The 27284-nt window shown below is 39.9% G+C and overlaps 3 protein-coding genes across 3 annotated transcripts; all 3 read right to left on the reverse strand.

Annotated features, from left to right (window-relative positions):
• Positions 1 to 1555: 1555 nt before the first annotated feature.
• On the reverse strand, positions 1556 to 4552 carry LOC114524035 (sacsin-like). Its single transcript, XM_028545147.1, has 2 exons — positions 2754 to 4552; positions 1556 to 2346 (listed from the first exon to the last, which is right to left on the reverse strand). Exons 1-2 carry the CDS (start codon positions 4520 to 4522, stop codon positions 1878 to 1880), a joined length of 2238 nt encoding a protein of 745 aa, XP_028400948.1. The 5' UTR covers positions 4523 to 4552; the 3' UTR covers positions 1556 to 1877.
• Positions 4553 to 4617: 65 nt separating this feature from the next.
• On the reverse strand, positions 4618 to 12797 carry LOC114523906 (sacsin-like; the record flags this gene model as incomplete). The annotated part of the gene is given in 6 exon segments (XM_028544968.1): positions 4618 to 5511; positions 5612 to 6623; positions 6625 to 6947; positions 7295 to 10986; positions 11227 to 11359; positions 12744 to 12797. Coding segments are annotated over 5 exon segments (5943 nt in total), but the record flags the coding sequence as incomplete, so codon positions are not given.
• Positions 12798 to 13573: 776 nt separating this feature from the next.
• On the reverse strand, positions 13574 to 25771 carry LOC114523907 (sacsin-like). The gene is made up of 5 exons (XM_028544969.1): positions 25670 to 25771; positions 22556 to 22685; positions 20583 to 22447; positions 14476 to 20546; positions 13574 to 14069 (listed from the first exon to the last, which is right to left on the reverse strand). Exons 2-5 carry the CDS (start codon positions 22575 to 22577, stop codon positions 13577 to 13579), a joined length of 8451 nt encoding a protein of 2816 aa, XP_028400770.1. The 5' UTR covers positions 22578 to 22685; positions 25670 to 25771; the 3' UTR covers positions 13574 to 13576.
• Between the last annotated feature and the right edge of the window lie 1513 nt (positions 25772 to 27284).

The raw sequence follows: 27284 nt of genomic DNA on the forward strand, positions 1-27284 counted from the left end.
TGTGCCTTGGATACAGCCAAGGGTACTAATCAGTTTGCTCTTACTGAGGTGTGGTTCTACATTTTATTTTAAAGGAATATGTTTGCACTTGAGGCAGCTGTGACCATTTATATTGATAATTTCATAATAAATATAATTTCATAGCAATTGCAAAATAAAATTGCTTATTCTAGAATATAAGGTTGGTTTACTTTGCTAGCATAAGGTTAATAGGTTGACAAGATTATTATCTGGGGGGGGTTTCTCAGGTACAAAATATGTGGAGAGGGGGAAGGTGACAAAATACCCCCCCCCCACCAATCAAAAGAAAAGGGTTCTTGTTAAACACTCAGTGGCGTAGCCAGCCCAACAATTTACTCATGCTATGCTAATATTTTGGTGTTCATCGACTATGAAAACAATGAATTTCTAAAGAAATGAATAATGATAATAACATAAAATTTGCATAGCATGACTAAATCGTCAGGCTGGCTACGCCACTGTAAACACTTGTGTATAGTTTACACACTTCCCTTTGTTTATCCAGACAAAATCTTATAAACAGACTACATGTATGGGATATATAAAATTTAGAAAACAGTTATCTTTGTAATTTTACTTTTTGCCATTCATGAACACAACCAACCCAATTAGTGTCAAAACAGCAGCAACTATAACATTACGATTAAATATATCCATCTCTTTTGTGACATGCCGTTTTTCAAATTTCTCTTTCATGGCAAAATTCCTTTTCCTCCTTTTCATTGCTTCCTGATTGTACTTAATCATCCAGTCATCAAAATCATAAACAATTCTTTTCCCATGAAAATGCTGTGCTTGCTGTTGTCTATTGGTTTGCTGCGCCTTTGGGTTGTGTGTTATCGATAACCCTCGGTCGTATTTCCTTCTGTCTGGCACATTCCCCAGTACATTATATGCTTCGTTTATCGCAGTAAAATAATCATGTGCCTTTTCAGACTGGTTTGTGTCTGGGTGATAGAGCTTTGACAGCCTGTAATATGCCTGTTTTATTTCATCTTGTGTGGCATTTGGAGTCACTTTTAAAATCGTGTAATAGTTTTGTTGCCCAGTATTAAACCTTAAATTGGAACTCAAACTTCTGCTAAGTGTCAAAGATGCTATTCTCGCTAGCCGGTTGACCCCTTCTCGCTTGCAAAATTTCCCACATATGGACATATTTGAATTGCTATCAAAGCAGCTTTTTCTTGCGATAATGGGCAGTTTTACCGTGTATTTACGTAGTTTAGTATCTATTTACCTTCCGTATCCACCATAATGATATAAAGTAGTCTTTTTCTTGTCATAAAAGTCGTTTTTTTAAGCGATATTTTGGGTAAATATTAGGAGAATTGAGCAACTTTATAATTGAGTATGCACTATCATGCGATCAGCGGAAAACCGTGGTGCAATACTTCAAATAGATGCGCATGCGAATCAGGTGAAAGATACAATGTTCTTTAACGAGGATAAAAAAGATCAACTTGAAATAATAATGATACAATTGAAAGACATTATATTAATAAGGTGTTATATAATACATAATATTGAACTACTGAATTACTAGTAACACGCGTTACCACAACAGAATTGGAACGTGGCACAGGCGGGAGGGAAGGCAACAAGCTTCTTGTTTCAATAAATTTGTTTTGCACCAATTTGTAGCAAGCATTTTAACGGCAACCGGTGCCAATCCCACTTAAAGATTATATCGGTTCCCTGCCCCTGTACTATTATTATATTGTAGTATTGATTAATACTAAAATTGGTACTTAAAACAACCTGCATAGAATTGGACACACAGACAAGCAAAACGCCTCGCTAAACGCCTTATCTTCACCTCGCTAAAAAATTAGATATGCACAAGATTACAAGCTGCGCTAACCATTCTCGTTGTTATTCAATTCATTGTCAGCAAAGTCAAACAGTTTGGATGCTTCTTCCACGGCTGTCTCTGCTTCATCGTCGCTGAAAGCCTCACACGGGGCGACGTCAAACGGGTGACGATTAGGATAACGAGTATTCAAGTAATAGTTGGAAAATCGTTCCACCGATTCCATGGCAATCTCGTCCATTAGACCTGTTTCTTCGGTGAATTTGATTGCTAAATCCTCCACATCGTGAGAGCGTAGCAATTTTCCAGAGATACCACAGTGGTGAAATAGCAAAGCTTTCAAGCATTTCTCCACCACTTGATGGCTCTGGAAACAAGCAATGGCATTATAAGGAGTACCACATCGGAGGAGCCACCTCGCACCGCCCAAGTCACTCTCTGATTGACGCAGCCATCGCTTAGCCTCACCAGGTTCTTTTTCAAAAAATTTCTCATCTTCAGTGTGGTCTTCGGTCCTGAAAAATTCGTTTGATGTTATTCTGGACGCCCCCAAATTAATGGAACTATTTTAGACATAATTTTAAATCTAGTCGTCAAAATATAATCATTATAGTATTCGTGTCTGTTACATCGATCTAAGCTATTTCTACAGCTAAACTACTTGACTGACGTATTCTTGTCAGTAACATCAAAGCTGTTAATACAGCTAAACTTTATTTCGACATATGTTAGAGTACGTGCTCATATATCCAATTAAACAAAAATGGACTAGCGATGGCAACATTACGAAACTTTACAACATAAAACGATAAATTCTGTCTACGTACTCCTCTACGTATATCTTGGTGTTTGGTATGTAAAATTTCTAAAATAACATTTCCTACGGGGGAATATGAGGAAGTTTTGCGCTTGTTTACTTTACCTGGAATCTTCACCCGTACGACCTCGACGACCACCACGTGAACTGGGACCAATACTATATCCCCCATGAGACTTAGCACTACGCTTTTTACCCCTGCCAGTCCCCAGACGTTCACCATTCGCCTCTACATGACTTTTGCTCCCATGACCATCATCATCACTCCCAGAGTCCAATAACATTTCATCGTCCGAGTCTGGGATGTCATCAGCGCTTTTGGATGTACTGCAAGTAATACCAAGTTTATCCAAAGCTTTTGATATTTCGCTTGGCAATGAGCAGTGGAGCATTGCAATTAATCCCTTTTCCTTTTGAATACAATCTCCAAGAATCTGGTTAACACAAGTGGCAGTAAAAGTCAGTCCTCCGTCACCTTTCAATTTGTGTTGCATGTACAATTGCCATTTCCCTTTTCCCTGAACGGCATAACAACTCTCCTCTAAATTCATAAAGACATCATCTGCATCACGACGAATCACATGAACTTTTATGCAATCGAATCCTGCACACTTTATCTCGACTTCCGTTTGAAGTTTCTTTATTCTTTGCTCAAAATCCTGTGGCTTTTGTTGATCGTGGACTAGTAAGCGCTTAAGCCCATCCTGAAATTCATCAGATCGAATCAGATTCTGAAATTGTTCTTGAAATTTGCATATGACACCACCTCGAGCTTCAGGACATATGGAAAGCTTGCTCTCTAGGGCGATTCTTTCCTGGATTATATCAGTGAACTTCACGGGAGTCAAATGCTCTGGAAGTGCATTAATATAGCAATCAGGGGGCTTTTTAAGGCCACACTCTGTGAATCGCAACAGAATCTGAGATTGAAGGCTATTTCTGATATCCGTGTAACGTGGCGAAACTTCGTAAATCATTTCAGAGGACTTTAAAAGTTGTTGACTTTCATTTGGCAAATACAAGACATCGATGCCATCAACATTTTTGCCTTTTTCTAGTAAATTAAAAATAAGACGCATCGCAAACCGCACTTTATTGTCTAGGTCAGAAGAGAGCGTTCCTTCTCCGATCTGTTCGCGAATGGATGTCAAAACGTGTGCAACCTGCAGCGGTGTTGGTTTCACAGTTGCACCGAGCCGTTTAAGAAAGTGCTGTAATTCTCCAAATTCAATTGGTACGGGGTAAAGAAATGGCTGCAAAGGGTATGATTCAGAAATCCTGAACACCAGCTGTTCTGCTTTCACGAACGTTTTACCTTCCTGCAAAAATATGCAGGAATTACCTTTCAGGCGACGACCAATATCTAAACAAACTTCAGTGCATCTGTCATCTGGGTTATGACCGCAGCATTCCATAGTACCAGACAGGAACTTGTAAATCAGTTTCGTGATTTTCTTTAAACGTTCACCATCAACTGATTCGAGGCAAGGTGAGTTGACTATGTTTTGCAGATGATTGAGTACTTTGATATAATCAGGTCCAGAATAAGCAATACCAAGGTTGTTAAACTTTGTGACATCGATTGGTTGGGCCCAGTCTGGAAGAAGTGAAACAGTAGTCCATGATATGAGTCTGCGATTCCACGGAACAGCATCACAGAATGCGATGAAAGGTGGATAGCTGTTTTGTGGACACTGGTACTGCTCGTGAATTAAGGCTAGTTCATCTGCCACTTTGGCTGAGGTAATAAACTTGATTTGCGATACCTTGGAAAGAAATTTTTCTTTTTGCAAGGCTTTTCTTGAAAATAGACACTTCACAAGTTGTTCGGATTGAAAGCGGCTTTGTCGGTCTCTAAAAAAACGTCCATTCATGGCCACCGTTTTACAAAATTGGAGAAATAACAGAGGTGTAACCTCAACTTGCAATCCGATCTCGCGAAGTAATTGTGACCTGTGATCATCATGAATGGCGGCGGAGGAAATTTCTTGAGATCGTCTGCAAACATTGCTTCAAACACGTCGTTGTGTTGGCAGAAGAGATCAGATGCAAAATAGAGGTGCCCATTTTCGTCAGGAATACAAGGAGTTTCTTTCATAGTCTTCAGGAATATGGTTTTGTAAGATGATTTACCTTGTGGCAATGACGGAAATACTTCCTCATTGATGTATTCTAAATGTTTTATTTGACTTTCTCTGGTGAAAATTTTGAAATATTGAAAGACATACTCCACGTAAAATTGTGTGACATTGTGACCGCCTCTAACGCCAAGATCTGTGTAAAGTTCCTTGAGTGTGGATAATGCGTCTGAGCTCAGGAAAAGACATTCCGCTCGATTTTGAAGTGTACGTAGCTGTTGTGTTGGGACACCAGGAGGAACGAGGACATAAGTGGAGAAGTGACCAAGCAAACTCACAAAATTTCCATCCAATGCTTTATGAAACGGCAAATCCTTTACCATTTCCCTGCATTTTTCCAAATTCCCTGACCTTTTGTAGTTATCTTGCACAAACCGAAGAAAGCTACGAATATCGTCTTCGTAAACTTTTGAAATGTCGAGTTCGTTTGACCTCAACATGTGGCAAAGCACAACCAAGACATCCTCCGCGTTATGAGGGTGAGCAACATAAGAATCAGTTATGGCACCAATGTTTTCTGTATTCCTGAAAACTTTTTTCCGAAGGGTAATCTTTTTGTTTAGTACTGGACATTCCAGCTCAGTCAAGAACGTGCGAACTTTCTCTTTTTCAGCAGATTCGTCATTCCTTAGAAGCGCATATCCAAAATATATTTTGCGTCTTGAAGCGTCACAAGCTTTCCACAAGTCGTCGGAACCACTGGCCATTTCGATAGGCAATCTAACCTGACAGAATCCTCACCGGGCTGAGGCCTGGCGTAGTTTTGCAAGAAGTCCCAAAACCGTTTAAGCCACTTTTTTAATGTATTCTTCCAGCTAAGAGTGCCTGTGTTCCATCATCTTCAACAGCTCTTAAGACATTGTTTGTGAACACACCCGGAAGTAGTCCAGCCAAGTTTTCAACTGTAAAATTTCGGATAACATTCTCTTCTGCTTTGGTAGTGCTTCGCGGGAATTGACAGACAATTTCAGCATGAACAAATAAGTGCGCCTGAGTTGGAAAAAGGTCCCCAAATTCTGAAAGAAATACAGGCTGGTTTGGTCGAAAAACTCGAAGGTAGCCATCTTGTGTTAGAAGAAGAGGCAAGCCTGATAGTCTTTGGTCAAAATTGTCATCTTCCCGGCAATACTCTACCAACTCAGACAATTCAGCGATACTGTTAACTGGGGTGGTTTCTAATTTTTTCGGAAGATTTCCAATCACACAAGTGGATCTTTGTGATTTAAATTCTCTTAGGAAACTAATTACGCTTGCAGGTCTGATCCGATTCGAACTTATTCCAGCAGATGCAAAACTGCGGTATATCCGCTTTGGGGCGCGCAGCAACACGGGCAGTCCAATTCTTAATAACAGATGCAAAAAGTCATTCTTCAATTCAGTAGACTCCTTGAAATATCCTTCGTCAGCTGAGAGCCAACTTTGACATGCAAAACTTTGAAGATTGGGTTCCTCGGTATCATCGTTTACCGATATCTCATGGCCGAAGACACAACTTGCATCATTTTCCGACTCAGTTGGAACAAGCAATGGCAACACTTTTGCACTTGTGTGTCCAAGATAACGATACAATCGAGTAGTAAGGACTTCCCACGGAGAATCGCTCGAAACCCTCGGGAACAAATTATGGTAACGTGATAGTTGGCTGTCATTCTTATCATCACACAGATGATTACGAGCTTCTAAGATCAAAGCTGCGTAAGCAGGAGCTAACACACAGCTTTTCATGAAGTCATTCCATTCACATTTTCCTCCTTTCCCATCAGTTTCGGTCCAAAGACCACGTCTTGTGCTATCCAAAGCGAAATGACCATTGATATGAATTGGTAGTGTAGTTCTCTGGGAGAGGCAAGAAGCAATACACTATGCCACGCATTGCTTCTTCCCTCGTGGAGGAGAATTCTTCCTGGTCGGAGAATGTTTCCAATTCTCTGTCCGAAGATGATTCTTCCTTGTTCAAAGACGATTCGGATATGTCATAGAATGATTCCTCCGATTCGGACATTTCTTCCTTCTCTTCGTCAGATGCTGATTCTTCATTGTCCCAGTATAAATCTTCCTTGTCCGAAGATGATCTTTCTTCGTTGGACGATGATTCGTCTACGTCGATGAATGACAGTTCTGACTCAGAAGATGTTTCTACTTCGTCGGAAGATGATTCACCCTTATCAGAAGACGATGAAAGAGTCCATATAGGGGCTGCCAAGCCACCGCGTGGAAGTAGACCGAGCGTCAGACCATTTGGGACTTTCCCGTTTCTCGATCATAAAAGAGGCTTGAGTGTCTGATCCAATACACTTCTGTATCAACCATTTCCCGACTTTCTTCTTGTTTCCTTAATCATTGTGTAACTAATTTCTTTCCATCCAATTCTGCTGTTGAACAGTCGTGAAGATCCACAATTTTTCGTGCTAGCTCTCTCGCTTTAATTCATCTTTGGACAATATTGGACTCAGTCCGATAAATTTTTTGAGCTTGTTGTTATGAATTTTCGAAAATGTTATCTTAAACATGATTTAAAAATAACAACGACTTTTGGGCTTCCTTTTGGAAGGTCTGGAAAAGTTTTTCCATGTCCGGCGACTCAGCGGAAATCTTGGATTCATTTCGTTTTCTTCTCAACGGGAAACGAAACATTGTGCAACCTTCTAATTTGAAATGGTCAGCAAGATATCCGTCGAGTGTACTCGAGTATATATCTCGAAATCTGGCATCCATCGACTGGAATATCTTTCCACGATCATGATCAAAATATCGGGAATGAGGATCGAGAAACACAAGGGTGTCGTCGTTGGATAAAAAGCTGGGACAGTCGGTAAGGTGGTAAACACAATTGAACCCAATTCCATATTTCCCCGTCATTTCTGGAGTATTTCGCTTGCTTCCTTTACCAAGATTTCTAATCCCATCGAGATCTTTTTTCTTAAATGGTCTGTCATTGTACACACAAAGTGCTGGACCTTGTATTTCCGCGGACGTTTCTAACTTTGTCACCACTCTTTCACGTTCAAGAGATCGAGTGTCGTGTATAAAATGTATCTCCGAGGCTTTAGCATCGTCAGCATTTTGCAAAAGTTCCTTCAAAATTCCGTCAGCAGGATATCCATCAAGAATTCCGTTTAGTCGGTCGGTTAGCTCTTCATGTTGTTCGAACGACTCACCATAGCGAATGGGTAGTGCGTAATCATCCAGTATACGATTCTTCAAAGATTTTGCTCCCAGAGCATAGGCTGTTTGCGGTGGTACTTTCTCGTGGACCTTTATATCATCTTCCGGATCTTCAAGCCATAAACACAGGTTGACCACGACATCTTTGCTTCGTCGGAGAATGCTATCAGTGTCCGGAAGTGGAATCTCACCAATGTAATCCTTCACGGCGGGATTTTGTACTTCTATTTGACCGATAAAAAATATTGCAGTTTGTAATTCATCGCCACTCAGAGCACTTCCACGTTTCGTGTTTTCTAGTTCGTAAAGGGCGCTGATGTAATCTTCATCATCAAATGTGTCTTTGATTTCCATCCTTTCAAAAAGAATGCGATAGTCTCTTTTGTAGTCGGATGGTAAGGTGAATAGAAATGGAGCTCCATTTCCTTTGGACGTATAAGCTACTTTATTGCTTCGCACAAACTTGCCTTGAAGAAACAAGCAATTTCGTTTACTTAGCTCGCTCAGAGAACTTTCTACGATCTTATGATTAAAGAATTCGTATATTTTCTGACAGATTGACTCAATTGCGAGCCTTACTCCCGGCTCTTTTTTCCCATTTTCAGTTAACCGGCTCCAAAATTTAATTGCTTCGTCTAACTGTTGAATAACAAACTTATCTTCGGGATGACGGCTTGAAAATCCCAGGAGCTTTTTCACTTGTTCACTCAGCTTCCCACAACCGCTTTCCTTAGATGTGTTTACAATAAGACAGGACGATCCGACAAGCTTGGCATCCTTCGGTAGGAAAATTTCGCTTGACGAAAAAAGCTGTAGTGAAGGGAAAGTCATTGATCCTTTCCAAGGTAGAAGATATGTTCCAACTGGTTTGTTCGACACTGGCAAAAACTTCACATGTTGAAGAAGACTTCGATGTAGATCTAACGGTAGTTCATCTATTCGCTTGTTAATGTAGATTATTAACTTTCGACACCGTTCGAGATCTCTAGTTTTGGCAACCGACTGAGCTCTTTCGTGGATTCCGGCCCAATCAAGATCCTTCACCATACCAAGTGTTTCTAAAACATACAATCTGTTTTCAGTCCGCAGGCCATGTCCAACTGGAAAACGGTGATCTTGCTCGGAAAACAACCCCGCCGCAGCACTGAACGGGTGGATAAGTTGAGAAGGCCTCGATAGGGTTTCTTCTTTTTCTGATACAGAAATACAGGTATTTGCTTTGAAAAGGTCAATTTCGTGGAGACAGTGGCTTGAAAGTGGTTCATCTTTTTTCATAATTCGATCCAAACCGAAGCAAACGATAGCATCTCTTCGGGAACGAGAGAGCGTTTTGATGTTTGCAAAAAAGTAGGACTTCATAAACTGGGTGAACGACAAAGTGCGTCGTTTTAGGATGCCACCTTGGTCGAATTTCGCTAGAGTCTTGAATATCTTAGGGGGTAGGTATATAACATGTATCCCTAGTGATGTTAATACTTTCACTGCTGTCTTGTAGATTCCCGTAAAATCATCGCTCAATATGAGACCGTCGTCGATACTCATCCAGTGTCCATCGCTGTAAAATAACTTCGTTTTTGGATCCAACAATACACTGCAGATTTTCTGAACTAGCTTCTCCCAAGATTTCATATCAACGGTGTCACTGCTTGGCCACAGACTGTAAAATTCGTAATCCTTAATCTTACCGATCCAATCTTTCATGTTTTCAAGAAGCATGATATAAGCTCTGGCTAATGCATCCTCCATCAGTGCTTCGTTCCACTTCACCTCGACGGGTTGGTTTCCTGTAGTCGATCGTTTCCAAATTTCAACGCGATTAGACATGATGGCAAAAAAGCCGTTGACATGCACAGGAAGCCCAGTCGTAATAGACAATGGAAGAAAACAGAACAGTTCCCCAGAAAGATCTGGGTTGGAATTCTGATTAGAAGAAACGACGAACGCTGCCCCACCACAGGGCAAGAAACCACAAGCTTTCCCTTCTTGTGAGCGAGCAATTTTGAGGCAATCCTTAGTCCCACTTGTTGAAACTACAAGCCAAGTTTGATCACTTCTGTATCGACGTTCACATCGGCTTAATTCCGATTGCTCCTTTGTAGTAACAATGTTAACAAGTTCACAACTTGATGGGAATTCACTACAGGACTTTTGAGATTCACGGTATTTTTTCCACCATTTGGAACACTGTTTGATAAACGGTTTTTTGCTTTTCACGCCTTCCTGGCTGACAACCTTAACACTTGGTTTCTTCACAGAGAGCACCAATCGCATTTCGTCTGGTTCGTCTAATCCATCCAATTTAAAGATTTCTACCTCTTTTACATGTTGCGAGAAGATTAAGAGATTCGAGGCGCACTCACAAATGCTACGAACAATAGCTTGAATCTTGTCTCGACCATAAGAGGTTTTGATGATATCACTAGTTCTTGCTTGGGCGGCCGTGCGGAAGGGGAAACGGAATAATGTTCCGTCGTAGTAGAATTCTTCACGTGTTTCCGTTGTGTTGCAACCAAAGACGCCATTGTATGGCTGAAACTGATCCTGGTAACGTGTTAGGGACTCTGGTTTCTCGGAAAGATTGATGTGGATTCCAGGACGGGATCTGTCCTTAATGTGACGTTGTAAATGGCGAGTGTTCGGATCAAATACCACCAAGTGTTCTCGGCTGATGAAACTAGGAACGTCTGTGAGGTGATAGACGGCGTTGAAACCAAGGCCAAACCTACCAATCTTTGAAATATCTTCGACTTTCGTTTCTCCTGCAAGCTTGTTGATGTTTTCGAAATCATCGTCAGTAAACACAGCATCGTTGTAAGCCCACAATGCAGGTCCTTGGCATTCAGCCATGCCAGGGGAGAAAAGACTCCTCGTTCTTCCTTTTCTCCAGTCCACCAAAAACTTGACTTTAGTAGCTCCAGCATCGTCTGCATTTTGAATCAATTCTTTAAAAATACCGACGCCATCTTTGTACTCACGGAGTAAAGTTCGAATTCGAGTTGTGAGTGGTTCATACTGTCCTGTCTGTTCAAAGAGATCTGTTGAAAAAAACGTCGTACAGTAATATCGATGTATTCACAGCTGTTATTGTATAACTATAGGTAAATCAATAAATAAATTGGGGAAAATAATAGCAATACAATTCAGGCCACGACCAAATCTCAAAATTATGAATTGGATCACTATACTATATAAGGTCTTTAAATTAAGGACCATGTTAAATACTGTTTAGCAGTGTTTGCCAACTGGATACTGGACACAATTTAATTTTTACCTACCTTCCTCAAACAGCATTGCCATTTTCCATATATTTCTGCAGAAATGGAAGTAGCTGCATTCAAAGTAGAATGATGTGCCCGCGATTACATAGCGTGACGACCTATGTAGCTCCTTTCTATCAGCTGCAATCACCTAAATTGTCAAATCATGACGTCAAATTTCGGCCGAATCATAAATGCCCAAAAGGCAAATGTTTGCTTGTGCAAATCCCTTCCCCCACAAATCATTCTTCCTAACAAGGTGTCTACATTTGTAAAAATGCAGGCAGAATTCTGATAGTGCCACAGAGATACAACACACATGCAAATAGGCCTTGGGACTACAATTCATATAATAAATGGGACCGCTGTAATTGGCGAAAGCTGGCAAATGTTGGCAAAGTTGAATAAATAAATTCAATCTTCGTTTCCTTGGGGGAGGGGGGTGGGGCGTTAAAATGGTCTTTTGCATGTAGCTATGTTATAGGATTCAGTTACATTCGGCTGAATACTTTGTATGGCGGTAGATTACATAGAGTTATAACCGAGAACTAAATTGAGCAGACCATCATTTCACCCGTATACCAAAGACAAAGTGCAGTTTTTGTATTCTGTATAGCCAATATTCTGTATTTTCAGATATAGTTTTACTTTGTATTTTTTAAAGTCGTCTGCTACCGTGCCAGCCGTGCATGGTTACAAAATAGAATTAATGACTGGGAAACAAACAAATACACTACGATATATAGTCTACCTTTCGCACTGACAGGCCAAAATGTCGTAATAGAATCCGCGAATACACAAGGAATCGAAATAAATATTTTAGGATCTGATAGTTCTAGGCGTCGACAGCTGCAAATCTCAGAATTTAACGCATTATTTACAACGTCTGCATCTCAAGACGCGGGAAGTATGTCAGTAGTACTTTTTGAAACTACAGATGTGTGCGGAATTATTCTTCTAAGACATAATGTCATTAATGACAATGACAATGTTTTCAACAAAGCTGTTGTGTTGTATCAATTTGATGGCGATGTGATTAACAAATACTCACGACATTCCTCGGGACTTAAGTCTACTTCGCCTTGCCATCCTACGTATGATATATACGCTTAGTAACGCAGTGTACATAGTGACTCTACATTGTGGATATGTGGTGTGTTAGTCGGCCTATAGTGTTTATAGTGTTGTGGTGTGTTATAGTGTTGTGGTGTGTTAGTCGGCCTATACTCTATAGTGTGCTGTTTATTATTATTAATTTTATGTTGTCATATTCCCTCTGCGCTTAATTGAATATGAATAATAATAATATGGATTCAAAGCCTTGCCCAAATTTCAACAAATATCGCCCTTTAATACAAGATCCGCAAGTTCCAGCTATGATCTGCGACAATATTGACAAAAATTGCTGTAATTGTACGGTAGAAGACTAACGTTTAACGCTCTAAAAGTCACAGACACAGGTTACAGACACAAGTTTGAACACATATATGACTCTAACATTGTTTTAATATTGATTATATATCCTCTGTACTTACGTTCAGATTCTTGCGCGTATACACACGTTGGCTATGTAGCAAAAGCCTCTTCAAATCTACAGTAATTCGTATTAGTACATAAACGGCCTTTGGACGTATCAGTATTTTAAGAAATCTTGTTTATATCTTTCCTGTAATAATCACTTTCGATTTGAGATGCATGGATTACATGACTATAATTATGTTTTAACCACTTCCGGCTTTATGGAGTCGCGAAGCAAAGATACCCAAAGTAATAAATAGCTAACTTATAGCCTGATCGTGTTCTTTGAATTTTCACTGTCGGTTTTCATATGTCGGATTTCGTATAACAACGAATTTCAACGAATTATGTTATATGAAAGCAGCCTTAAGGAAAAAATAACCTAGGCAATCATGCAACGGGTAGGAATACCGTGATGGCATATTTTAAGGCCGGCCTCCACTTGCACGTACGTACGCGAAAGAGCATGCGCCAATTCGGCCGCACCGACTGTACCTGTAAGTGTAGGCCAGCCTTTGCCTGAAAACCCGTTTCCCAACTGTCATCCGCGTTGTATCACTCTATTGCTATAGAGTGCGTGGAACAGTAGAGCGATTGATGCAGCTTTGACAGTTCTTGCATACCGTGTTTTATTCACGGTAGATAAATATTCAGGGTATATAGATATTCACATGCAGTATATAGATATTCACGGTATATAGATATTCACATGCAGTATATAGATATTCACGGTATATAGATATTCACATGCAGTATATAAATATTCACGGTATATAGAGGAATAATTGAAATTTGAATACCGTGACTAAATCGTCACTACTACACTGTTTTCCAAGTTATCTTCATCTCGCTAAAATGTCAGAGGCGAAACCATTCTCGTTTCTAGCCACTGGTCATTCAATTCCTTCGCAGCAAAGTCGAACAGTTTAGATGCTTCTTCAACGGCCGTCTTTGCTTCATCGTCGCTAAAAGCATCGCATGGGACGATATCAAACGGCTGGCGATTGGGATAACGAGTATTCAAGTAATATTTGACGAATCGTGTCACTGATTTCGTGGCAGTCCCATCCAATCCTGTTTCTTCTGTGAATTTGCTTGCTAATCTAACTACATCGTGGGAGGAGAGCAAACTACCAGAGATGCCACAATGATGAAATAACAAAGCTTTTAAGGATTTCTCCACAACTTGATGGCTCTGGAAACATGCATGGGCATTGTAAGGAGGACCGGATTTGAGTAACCACCTTGCACTATTCAAATCACTCCTGGATTGTCGCAGCCATCGCATTGCTTCTCTGGAATCCTTCGGAAAAATTTTCTCGTCTTCGGTATCATCTCTGAAGCTGGAAAATATTCATTTAAAGTTATATACTACAGGTTAATCATATCAATTAGATGTTTAAAAGACTATATTATCCAGATGGAACGCGAATGTGATCATAATATCATATTACTTGCCCGTACTATAAAAACCCACCCCCAAATTCTACCCCCGAAGCTATCAATTGTAACTACATAATCAATTAATTTTAACTACATAATCGACTAATCAATTTTAACTACATACAATTCTACTGTTGTCCAAATATCCCTATAATTTTTATGTGGGTGCAAGTCGAAGGCTCTTACGAAGGTGAATCCTTGGACTCTAAAGTACCCTTTTGATACTGGACCACTCAGTAGACTTGGCTAAATTTTAATTAAAAATCTCAACTATGCCTCAGGAAGCTCTGATGTGTTTAGATTTACCTTGAGTATTCACCATCTCCATAACCATGACTAGGACCAATGCTATATCCACCATGAGACTGAGCAGTGCGCTTTTTACCCCGCCTATAAGACGTTCTACCGATACCATCCCCTTCGGCTCCACTGAATCCCCCTCCATCTCCTCCGTCCCCATGTTCACCATCACTCTCGGAATCCATTTCATCTTCAGTGAAATCATCGGCACTTCTGGAGGTACTTTGAGTGATATCAAGGTTATTCAACGACACTGAAATTTCACCTGCTGATTTGCAGTTGAGCATTGCGGTCAGCCCATTTTCCTTTTTAATGCAACCTTCTAGAATCTTATTAACACAGGCAGCAGTTGAAACCTTTCCTCCATCGTCAGCTAAGTCGTGTTGCATGTACAATGACCAATCACCGTCTTCTTGTACTGCATAGCAACTCTTCTCTAAATTATCCAATAGAAGACTCGTACCACGTTCGATCACATTGACTCTGATTTTTTCAAATCCAATACACTTCATCGTAACATTCGTTTGCAGTCTCTTCAAGATTTTTTCAAATTCCTGTGGATTCTGTTGATTGTGGACTAGTAACCGTTTGAGTCCTTCTTGGAATTCATCGGATCGCAAAAGATCCTGAAATTGTTCTTGGAAACGGCATACAGCACCACTTCGAGCTTCGGAACATTTGGAACTTTTGCACTCAGAAGCGACTTCCTCCCTGACTACATCATCAAATTTAATCGGAGTTAAATGCTTTGGTAATGCATCGATATAACTATCAGCGGGCTTTTTAAGGCCACACTCTTCAAATTGCAAAAGAATAGGCAATTGAAGGTTCTTAATCACTTCCGTAAAACGTGGTGAAACTTTGCAAATCATTTCAGATGATTTGAGAAGTTGTCCGCTTTCACTTGGCAAATATAACTCTTCAATTCCATCAGGACTTGCACCTTTTTGTATTAAATGAAAAACTTGATACATCGAATAAACGACTTTTTTCTTCTGGTCAGAAGAGAGAACCCCTTCTCCGATCTGTGTGTGGACGGATCTTAAAACGTAGGCAATTTGCTGCGGTGTTGGCCTATCTGTTGCACCGAGTCGTTTAAAAAAATGCTGAAATTCTCTTAATTCATCTGGCACGGGAAAAAGGAATGGTTTCAAACGGAATGATTCAGAAGCTTTGAACACCAATAGTTCTGCATTCACAAAGGTTTTATCTTTCTGTAGAAATATGCATGAACTACCTCTCAGGCGATTGCCAATATCTAAACAAACTTCAGTGCATCTGCCATCTGGGTTATGACCACAGCATTCCATGGTACCAGAGAGGAACCGGTAAATCAGCTTAGTGATTTCTTTTAACTGTTCACAATGTTCACCATCGACTGATTCGAGGGAAGGTGAGTTGACTATGTTTTGCAGATGATTGAGTACTTTGATATATTCTGGTCCAGAATAAGCAATACCAAGGTTGTTAAGCTTTGTGATATTGTTTGGTTGGGCCCAGTCTGGAAGAAGTGGAACAGTAGTCCATGATATGAGTCTGTGATCCCACGGAACTGCATCACGGAACGCAATGAAAGGTGGATAGCTGTTTTGTGGACGTTGGTACTGCTCGTGAATTAAGGCTAATTCATCTTCTACCACAGCTGAAGCGATGAACTTGATTTGCGAAACTTCAGAAAGAAATGCCTCTTTTTGCAAGGGTCTCTTCGTAAAAAGACACTTTACCAGTTCTCTGGATTGAATGCAGGTTTCCTCGTTGATAGGAGAACGCCTGCCATATTCAGCTACTGTCGTACAAAATTGCAAGAATAGCTGAGGTGTGACCGCAACTTTCAATCCGATTTCGCGAAGTAGTTGTAACCAATTTTCATCATTGAACGGTGGCGGAGGAAATTTCTTAAGATCATCTACAAACATTACTTTGAACAGCTCGTTCTTGGGGTCGAAGAAGTTAGCTACGAGATGCAGGCGGCCATTCTCGTCAGGAATACAAGGATTTTCTTTCATACTCTTTAGCAAATCATCCCTCGCAGATGACCCACCTTGTGGAAATGAAGGAAAGACGTTGTCCTTTATATAACGTAAATGTTCCAATTGACTTTCTCTGGTGAAAATCTTGAAATATCTGAAGACATACTCCACGTAAAATTGTGTGACATTTTGACCACCTCTGACGCCAAGATCGATGTAGAGTCTCTCCAGGGTGAATAATACGTCGGAGTTCAAAAAAAGACATTCAGCTCGACTTTGAAGCTCATTTAACTGTTGCACTGGAACGCCAGACGGAACAAGAGCATAAGAAGAATAGCTACCGATCAAACTAACGAACTGTCCGTCCAATGCTTTATGAAACGGTAATTCCTTTATCATTCGTTTGCATTGCTCTAAATCCTCTAACCTATCATAGTCATCTTGCACAAACCGAAGAAAGCCACGAATGTCAGTTTTGGAAACCTTAGAGATGCTGAGCTCGTTTGTCCTCAACATGTCGCAAAGAACGATTAAGACATCGCTCGCGTTGTAAGGGTGGCCAACATAAGAATCTGTTATAGCACAAACGTTTTTCGAATGTTGTTGAAAAGTGATCTCTTTGTTTAGTACTGGACATTTCAGTTTCATCAAGAACTGGCGAACTTTTTCTTGTTGAGCAGATTCATTTCCCAAGGCTGTCATATCCAAAATGGATTTTGCATTCCGAATAGTCACAAGTTTTCCACCTGTTGTGGGAATAATTGGCCATTTCAAGAGACAATTTAGAGGGACGTAATCTTTACAGGACTCAGGGTTGGCGTAATTTTGTAGAAATTTCCATAGTCGTCTAAACCAATGTTCTGACAAGATTCCTTTAGTTGGGAACGTCCATGTTCGACAATTGATTGCCTTCAAAGACATTTTGCCTGTGAACACGTGCGGTAGTAATTGTGCGAGATCTTTTTCGGTAAAACTCCGAACAATATCTTCCTCCGATTCGGTAGAATCTGATGGGATTTGATGGACAATTTCAGAATGAATAAACAATTCAGACCGCGTTGGAATGAGATCCCCGAATGTAGAACGGAACACTGGATGACATGACTCAAAGATTCTCAGGTAGCCATCATGTGTTAATAGCAAAGGTAAGCCTTTCAACTGTTTGCCGAAATTTTCTTCAGCGCGACAATATTTTATTAAGAGTAACAAGTCTGAAACACTTTTGACTACAGTGGCTTGCAGCTTTTTCGGAAGATTTCCAATCTTGCAAGAAGATCCTGTCGAATTGAATTCTTTTAAAAAACCAATTACGCTGTTTGGACTTACTTCGTTCGAAGTCACACCACCAAATCTGAATCCATCGTATATTCGATACGGAGTTTGAAGCAACACAGGGAGACCAATTCGCAATAGCAGATGCAGAAAATCAGTATTTTCATCAACTGGTGAACTGGTGAAATAGGCTTGGTCAGCAGGAAGCCATTCGGGGCGATTGAAACGCGCAGGTAAGGTTTTGTTAGTAATAGCGCTGTTCGAGGTGTAGTTAGACCCACCAAGTTCAGTAGTCCCCTTGTCTTCTGATTTGGTTGGAACCAGCAATGGCAGCACGCTAGCTCTTGTCTGGCCAAGATGCCGATACAATGCAATGGCAAGAGGTGCCCAGGCACTATCTTTAAAAATTCTTGGAAAGAAACTATGGTAACGTGAAAGTTGGTCGTCACTGTCGCACAGGTGCTTACGAGCCTCAATGATCAAATCAGCGTAGGCACGTGGTAATACAGAGGTTTTCATAAAGTTGTTCCATTCACATTTTATGCCTTTATCATTAGTGTCTGTCCAAAGTCCTCGTCTTGTACTATCCAACGCAAAATGACCGTTGACGTGAACAGGAAGATTTGTGTAATTCTGTGGGAGAGGCAAGAAACAGTATACAATACCACGAACCTCCGATTGTTTTTGAACAAACGAGGAACGATTCCATAGTCGAGCTGCAATACCGCCACGTGGAAGAAGACCCAGATTACGTCCGTCCGGGATTTCACCATTCTGTATTAGAGAAGAGTTTGAAACGATCGATCCAATGCACCTTTGTACCAACCATTTCTCGACTTTCTTCTTGTCTTCGTAGATTTTTAGGGTGTAGTTGACTCCCTCCCATCCGATTTCGGCGGTTGGAATGTTTTTGAGATCGCAAGCCTTCCGTCCCAGTTCTCTACGCTTTCTCTCATCCTCCGGAGTGATCACAGACTTAACACAAAATATTTCTTCCATTCTGCCATTTAGATGAATCTTTGATAATGTTATTTTCTTGATATTATTAAGAAATAACAATGACTTCCGTGCGTCCTCTCCCATGGTCTGAAAAAGATTTTCCACATCAGGAGAACAGTTGGATATCTTCGATTCATTTCTTTCTTGTCTCAGGGGAAAGCGGAACATAGTAGAGCCTTTTAAAATAAATTTACCAGGAAGATATCCATCGAGTGTATCCGAGTTGAGATCTCGAAATCTAGCATCTATGGCTTTGAATATTTGGCCACGATCATCATCATCAAAATATCGGGAATGAGGATCGAGAAACACAAGAGTGTCGTCGTTGGATAAAAAGCTGGGACAGTCGGTAAGATGGTAAACCGAATTGAAACCAATTCCATATTTTCCTGTCATTCCTGGAGTATCTCGCTTGCTTCCAATACCAAGATTCTTAATTCCCTCCAGGTCTTTGTCTGTAAATGGTCTGTCATTGTACACACAAAGTGCTGGTCCTTGCACTTCCGCAGACGTCTCTCCTTCAACCACGACCTTTTGACATTTCAGACGTCGAGTATCGTGTATGAAGTGTATCTCCGAGGCTTGAGCATCATCAGCGTTTTGTACAAGTTCCTTTAGTATTCCATCAGCCGGATATCCATCCAGAATTCCTTTTAGTCGTTCAGTTAACTCCTCGTGTTGCCCGAATGACTCTCCGTAGCCAATACGACGTGAATACTTCTTCAAAATTACCTTCTTCAAGGATTTGGCACCAAGATCATGTGCCTTGTGTGGTGGTACCTTCTCGTGAACTTTCAACGTTTTCTCAGGATGTTCAAGCCATAAGCTCAGATTGACCACGACATCTTTGCTTCGTCGGAGGATGCTATCTGTGTCCGGAAGTGGAATCTCGCCAATGTAATCCTTCACGGCGGGATTTTGCACATCTATTTGACCGATAAAAAATATTGCAGTTTGTAATTCATCGCCACTCAGAGCACTTCCACGTTTCGTGTTTTCTAGTTCGTAAAGGGCGCTGATGTAATCTTCATCATCAAATGTGTCTTTGATTTGCATCTTTTCAAAAAGAATGCGATAGTCTCTTTTGTAGTCAGATGGTAAGCTGAATAAAAATGGAGCTCCGTTCACTTTGGACGTATAAGCTACTTTATTGCTTCGCACAAACTTGCCTTGAAGAAACAAGCAATTTCGTTTACTTAGCTCGCTCAGAGAACTTTCTACGATCTTATGATTAAAGAATTCGTATATTTTCTGGCAGATTGACTCAATTGCGAGCTTTACTCCCGGCTCTTTTTTCCCATTTTCAGTTAACCGGCTCCAAAATTTAATTGCTTCGTCTAACTGTTGAATAACAAACTTATCTTCGGGACGACGGCTTGAAAATCCCAGGAGCTTTTTCACTTGTTCACTCAGCTTCCCACAACCGCTTTTCTTAGATGTGTTTACAATAAGACAGGACGATCCGACAAGCTTGGCATCCTTCGGTAGGAAAATTTCGCTTGACGAAGAAAGCTGTAGTGAAGGCCAAGTTATTGATCCTTTCCAAGGTAAAAGATATGTTTCAACTGGTTTGTTCGACACAGGCAAAAACTTTACATGTTGAAGAAGACTTCGATGTAGATCTAACGGTAGTTCATCTATTCGCTTGTTAATGTAGATTATTAACTTTCGACACCGTTCGAGATCTCTAGTTTTGGCAACTGACTGAGCTCTTTCGTGGATTCCGGCCCAATCAAGATCCTTCACCATACCAAGTGATTCTAAAACATACAATCTGTTTTCAGTACGCAGGCCATGTCCAACTGGAAAACGGTGATCTTGCTCGGAAAACAACCCCGCCGCAGCACTAAACGGGTGGATAAGTTAGGAAGGCCTCGAGAGGGTTTCTTCCTTTTGTGATACAGAAATACAGGTATTTGCTTTGAAAAGGTCAATTTCGTGGAGACAGTGGCTGGAAAGTGGTTCATCTTCTTTCATAATTCGATCCAAACCGAAGCAAACGATAGCATCTCTTCGGGAACGAGAGAGCGTTCTGATGTTTGCAAAAAAGTAGGACTTCATAAACTGGGTGAACGACAAAGTACGTCGTTCGAGGATGCCACCTTGGTCGAATTTCGCTAGAGTCTTGAATATCTTAGGGGGTAGGTATATAACATGTATCCCTAGTGATGTTAATACTTTCACTGCTGTCTTGTAGATTCCTGTAAAATCATCGCTCAATATGAGACCGTCGTCGATACTCATCCAATGTCCATCGCTGTAAAATAACTTGGTGTTTGGATCCAACAATACACTGCAGATTTTCTGAACTAGCTTCGCCCAAGATTTCATATCAACGGTGTCACTGCTTGGCCACAGACTGTAAAATTCGTAGTCCTTAATCTTACCGATCCAATCTTTCAAGTTTTCAAGAAGCATGATATAAGCTCTGGCTAATGCATCCTCCATCAGTGCTTCGTTCCACTTCACCTCAACTGGTTGGTTTCCCGTAGTCGATCGTTTCCAAATTTCAACGCGATTAGACATCATGGCAAAAAAGCCGTTGACATGGACAGGAAGCCCAGTCGTAATAGACAATGGGAGAAAACAGAACAGTTCTCCAGAAAGATCTGAGTTGGAATTCTGATTAGAAGAAACGACGAACGCTGCCCCACCACAGGGCAAGAAACCACAAGCTTTCCCTTCTTGTGAGCGAGCAATTTTGAGGCAATCGTTAGTCCCACTTGTTGAAACTACAAGCCAAGTTTGATCACTTCTGTATCGACGTTCACATCGGCTTAATTCCGATTGCTCCTTTGTAGTAACAATGTTAACAAGTTCACAACTTGATGGGAATTCACTACAGGACTTTTGAGATTCACGGTATTTTTTCCACCATTTGGAACACTGTTTGATAAACGGTTTTTTGCTTTTCACGCCTTCCTGACTGACAACCTTAACACTTGGTTTCTTCACAGAGAGCACCAATCGCATTTCGTCCGGTTCGTCTGATCCATCCAATTTAAAGATTTCTACCTCTTTTACATGTTGGGAGAAGATTAAAAGATTCGAGGCGCATTCACAAATGCTACGAACAATAGCTTGAATCTTGTCTCGACCATAAGAGGTTTTGCTGATATCACTGGTTCTTGCTTGGGCGGCCGTGCGGAAAGGGAAACGGAATAATGTTTCGTCGTAGTAGAATTCTTCACGTGTTTCCGTTGTGTTGCAACCAAAGACGCCATTGTATGGCTGAAACTGATCCTGGTAACGTGTTAGGGACTCTGGTTTCTCGGAAAGATTGATGCGAATTCCAGGACGGGATCTGTCCTTAATGTGACGCTGTAAATGGTGAGTGTTCGGATCAAATACCACCAAGTGTTCTCGGCTGATGAAACTTGGAACGTCTGTGAGGTGATAGACGGCGTTGAAACCAAGACCAAACCTACCAATCTTTGAAATATTCTCGACTTTCGTTTCTCCTGCAAGCTTGTTGATGTTTTCGAAATCATCGTCAGTGAACACAGCATCGTTGTAGGCCCACAATGCTGGTCCTTGGCATTCGGCCATGCCTGGGGAGAAAAGACTCCCTGTTCTTCCTTGTCTCCAGTCCATCAAGAACTTGACTTTACCAGCTTTAGCATCGTCTGCATTTTGAATCAATTCTTTCAAAATACCGACGCCATCTTTGTATTCACGGAGTATATTACGTAGACGAGTCGTAAGAGGTTCGTACTGCCCTGTTTGTTCGAAAAGATCTAACCGAAAGAAAAGTCATACGTTTTATTCATGTTAATTGCAACGTTTCTGGTGACATAATTGAAATACTGTTTTCTTTAGCTATGATTTCAATGTGAGTTACGTACCTTCTTCTAATTTTGCAGCCATTTTCAATAAACTTATTTCAGTAAGTATGTAAGCAACAATATGCACTGCAACACTTAATTTGTATCCAAAGTGACACAAAATGAAATCTGTAACTTTTTAACAATCATCCTGAAATTGAAAAGAAGCAGAGGAATTATAGTGACACCAAGTGACAGAATAGGTAGAAACACAGCCTGACGGTTCCTGATCGCCAGTCAGACGATTTTGTCCCGCTTTGTAAATTTCGAGTTATTATAATTATTCATATCTTTAGAAAGTTAGAGTTATTCATGTTTTAGAGGGACAAATCGTCAGATTGGCTACGCCAATGAACACACGTAAACTTTGAAAAGTAATCTGTTTTTGAACAATTTAATTGATATATAATCGATATAATCGAATATATCATTGATACCATTAAATACATCGTCAGGGATTTTAAAACCATAACTTCAAGCTATGTAGAAAACAGTATTTATTATATGTGTATAGAGATTTATGCACAGCAGAATGATGAAATAAAAATCGTATTTCACTGTGTAAATTAATTTCATGCAATTTGATTGGACGTACGACGTTTTTCACGTGTGAAAAAATGCCATACACGGCTTTTGATTGGACGTACGATATTCTTCACACGTGAAAAATTGTCGTATGTCATTTTGGCAATTTTGGCGGCAATTTGTTTACATTTTCTTTCAAGATGGCGTCGAAATACAGGAGTGAGATACAAAACATAATTCTCATATTCAAGATATTTTTACATTCAGCACATCTCAAATCTTTCGGAAAGAATGCCCAACTTCTATTGAACAAAATTACAAAGAAACTGAACGGTAATAAATATGTTTTCATGCATAGTTTCGATTTTGTTGTTCGCTGTGTTTTTGTATATTAAAAGCGTGTCGTTGTCAAATTGATCTCTATACACATTTAATAAACAAACTAGGTTACCTAAAGGCAGTAGTGCTGCCTATACTCTTATAGAAATAGCATGCGCAAAATGCTTGCTTGTTAAAATTCATTACCATGTTACGCAAATTATAGTCAAATGTTATACGACACTTCAAATTACAATAGATCAAAGGTCAAATTCCAAATGCGCGAGGTATTTGTGAAACTAAAACCCTGAGGCTTTAGCCCCTTAAATAAAACAATCAAAGAACTAACTTAAAAGTTAAATACTTATACATGCTTTAGTTACGCCACACAGGTTTACCCCAATGATAAAAGTAAAAGAAAATATGTTTCAAACCTTTTAAAAAAATCGAAATGACAAAGCTATAAAACAAGTGACAGTCAAATGTTATACGACACCTTAAAATCACAATAGATTAAAGTTCAAATTCCAAACGCGCAAGTATTTGTAAAAGACCAAAAGCACAAGACTCCAATTGCCAAGTAACGGTATGGTTCACCACGTCGCTTTTGGTGTCCGTTTATACAACAGTGATGCGTCATGCGAGCACAATCTCACGGCTAACTCAGTGTCTGCCTTCCAAAAACACTTTGAATTTGAAACACTGACCGTATAAAGCATGGAGTCGTTTTATAGTATACCGACCGCATTGCATTGTGGTAGGAGATCTTTTACCACAATGCAGTGCGCTATTTCGTAAATTTGCTTCCCCTACTACACAAATTAGGGACTGGCGTAACTCAACTAAAGTATATACCAGGGGCCGGTTGTTCGAAAGGCGTTTAGCTTAAACGGTGGATAAGCCAAAGTTTAAAAGTACTCTCATGGATCTTGTGAATGACTGAACTTGCATCTTATGCGTTTAATTTGTACTTCCATTGAAAATTAAACTTTTTACATCAAAATATTTCAGCTCGGTTGTTCAATAAATCGATAAATTTGTTTGCCATTTTGAACTTATCCACCGTTTAAGCTAAACGCCTTTCGAACAACCGGCCCCAGGGGCCGGTTGTTCGAAAGGCGTTTAGCTTAAACGGTGAATAAGTTCAAAATGGAAAACAAAATTATCGATTTATTGAACAACTGAGCTGAATTTAATTTTATTCCATTTAATTTTCAATGGAAGTACAAATTAAATGCATAAGATTTAAGTTTAGTCATTCACAAGATCCATGAGAGTATTTTTAAACTTTGGCTTATCTACCGTTTAAGCTAAACGCCTTTCGAACAACCAGCCAGCTTTTCGTCACACTAGCTGTATGAAGTGAAATTAAACTGAACAATTATATTTCTCTTTTATTATCACTCGAAGAGCGTAAAAATAATTAGTTAAAAACCAAATAAGGCATAAGGAATCGAAAATTATTGAAATTGATTTGCAAATATCTCGGGTAATACTAGACGTAAGTGCTCATGTTGCATCACAAAATTTAAGTTACGCGTTTGTAAGAGAACTGTAGTATTTTCGACAATAAATTAAACGTTGGAACTTTTTTGCGCAAAAAATTACGGCTGTATTTGATCCCTGTAGCAGGTGCCACTCGAATTTAATTAAATACAGAACAATACATTGATGCTTGGAAATATGGAATTTATTTCAAGTGTTAGAGAATATCTTTCTGAACACGAGAAATAAATTCCATATTTCCAAGCATCCATGTATTATTCTGTTTATTATATAATGAAAAACTGGGTGTTTTGAAGAAGTTTTTTATTCCTCTTCCTGATTCCAGATCGGTGGATCAAACACGATAATCGCACATGTGTTATTATCATGAATGATTAATCACACATTGTTACTATCGCTTTTCAAAATGGCGGATTCGTCATATTATATAATAAAGATAAATCAATAATTGTACCCCGAATCTAGTGAATTGGCTACTGGTGTTTAAATGAGAGCTCGTATACATCAGAGCATTATGCTAAACGAAAATATACTTTTTTGAAACCGTGCTCAAATTTCAACAAGTACGTACACAATGAATATCGGCCTTCTTACTTCCTACTTAAAATTACAGCCCATAGTTAACATTCATCCATCCATCCTAAGATGTACATATTGTTATATACAGACATTACGAAAATATCCAAGTCCAACGCTTCAGACGTTACTACAGACACACGTTAAACGAACCATGCATGCAGACGATACTAATATCGAGGACACAGATTATCTTTAGACTTCACTTACCTAACTATTTGCCTGTCAAAAGGTATAACCTTAGCGCAATGCTGCCAAGGCATAATTTGGATCGACGTTGAGATGTGGCTGTTAAATCCAGAGCAAATGAATCAGACATCGTCACATCGTATAATCGCTTTCGATTTGAGCTGTTTAGTGGTAAGGTTAACCGCTCGGCCGCGGCTCGGCCGCTTCCGCTTTCTCGGATAAACAATGCAGATTGCAGAAGCGCCTAGGACGTGATGAAACTAACCGCACTTCAGTATAGGGCCTATTCTGGCAGGGATAGTAATATTACATTATTGCTCACTTGTCTCGGTCAGTTTAGGGGCTGTTTACATGAGCCCGGTTACCCGAGATTCAACGAAGCGTGAGAGGACTTTGAGGTATTGAAATAAGTCTTTATGACACCAAACAAGCACATGCTAGTGTTGTGGTGATTATACGACTGCCAAGATCATGTTATCTGCTCATTTCAATACCTCAAAATCATCTCACGCTTCGTTGAATCTCGGGTAACCAGGCTCATGTAAACAGCCCTTAAGAATGATTAAAATGGTTTTAAACTTGAAGTGCATATCTGTACGACAAAAATAGACTTTCTTCGCCTACGAGATATGCAAATATGTCCAAGTAAACATGGATGCACATATGTATGCATGCATAATAATCCGTAAAACGTAAATAAATTATACAGGGTGTCCCTTGAAATCATCTATTGTTAAAATTTGAATGACTTTTGTTCGCAAATTTTTGCTCGTGGGCATTAACGTAACTTATCATCTCATCTATTGTTTGAATTGCGTTCGACGCGACCAAAACGCGACGTAAAACCTAAGCCTTAGATATACAGGATGTCCCAAAAAACCCCCAAACCATTAAAATCACCTATAACAATGTAATCCCTGGAGTTTAATTGCCTAAGCTCATTAACACCTCAATATCTTTTGTTTGAAATGCATTCGACGCGGCCAAAATGCGACGTTCAATAGCTGCCTTCTCAATAGTGAAATAAAATCACGCGTATGGAATATACATGATAGGATGACGAGCGACGCAGCGGAAATTGGTAAAACTTACCCGCAATTCTTAATACTTATACTAGCTTCAAATTTGGGTAGCAAAAAGACTTACAAATGCCCAACGAAATATGACTTGCACAGAAGATTTGAAGCTTGCACACGGTAAAAACGAACGATGGAAAACGCCCGCGCACAATCGTTCGGAATAAAGCTTTAATTATTTCAAATAATAAAAGACAATGTTTCAATCTGCAACGTTTAATCAAGGCTTAACAATCAACGGCTTCAACTTTTGCACTTGGCATTTAGTTTGTCGAATTAATAATGATTTAAGGCACTTTCCATTAAGCGGCCAAAATGGTCAGAGCGGTCATATTTTAAATTGAAATAAAGTATTTCGTTAAGAATATAGGGATAAAACTATACTTTCCCGTGCTAGGCAGATGTAAATAACGATATACTTGAATTCAGAGTTCTTGAAACACTCTAAAATGCCAGTAATCTGTCTGTACTGAAATACAAGAGGACCAGTCTGGCCGTTTTTCCGTATAAAGGAGAGCGCCCTTAGATCAGTTGGTATAACATTATTTTCTCTTTTACAG

The sequence above is a fragment of the Dendronephthya gigantea genome, unplaced genomic scaffold, assembly GCF_004324835.1.
Source record: "Dendronephthya gigantea isolate DGI-Jeju-01 unplaced genomic scaffold, DenGig_1.0 000029F, whole genome shotgun sequence".
NCBI classification, from domain to species: domain Eukaryota; kingdom Metazoa; phylum Cnidaria; class Anthozoa; order Malacalcyonacea; family Nephtheidae; genus Dendronephthya; species Dendronephthya gigantea.

Coding starts and splice junctions, on each gene's coding strand:
- LOC114524035 (XM_028545147.1), bottom strand. CDS start 4,522: ATGAATGGACGTTTTTTTAGAGACCGACAAAGCCGCTTTCAATCCGAA. Junction 2,347..2,753: donor CGTACGGGTGAAGATTCCAG/GTAAAGTAAACA, acceptor CGAATTTTTCAG/GACCGAAGACCACACTGAAG.
- LOC114523907 (XM_028544969.1), bottom strand. CDS start 22,577: ATGGCTGCAAAATTAGAAGAAG. Junction 22,448..22,555: donor GGCTGCAAAATTAGAAGAAG/GTACGTAACTCA, acceptor TCTTTCGGTTAG/ATCTTTTCGAACAAACAGGG. Junction 14,070..14,475: donor GGAGATGGTGAATACTCAAG/GTAAATCTAAAC, acceptor AATATTTTCCAG/CTTCAGAGATGATACCGAAG.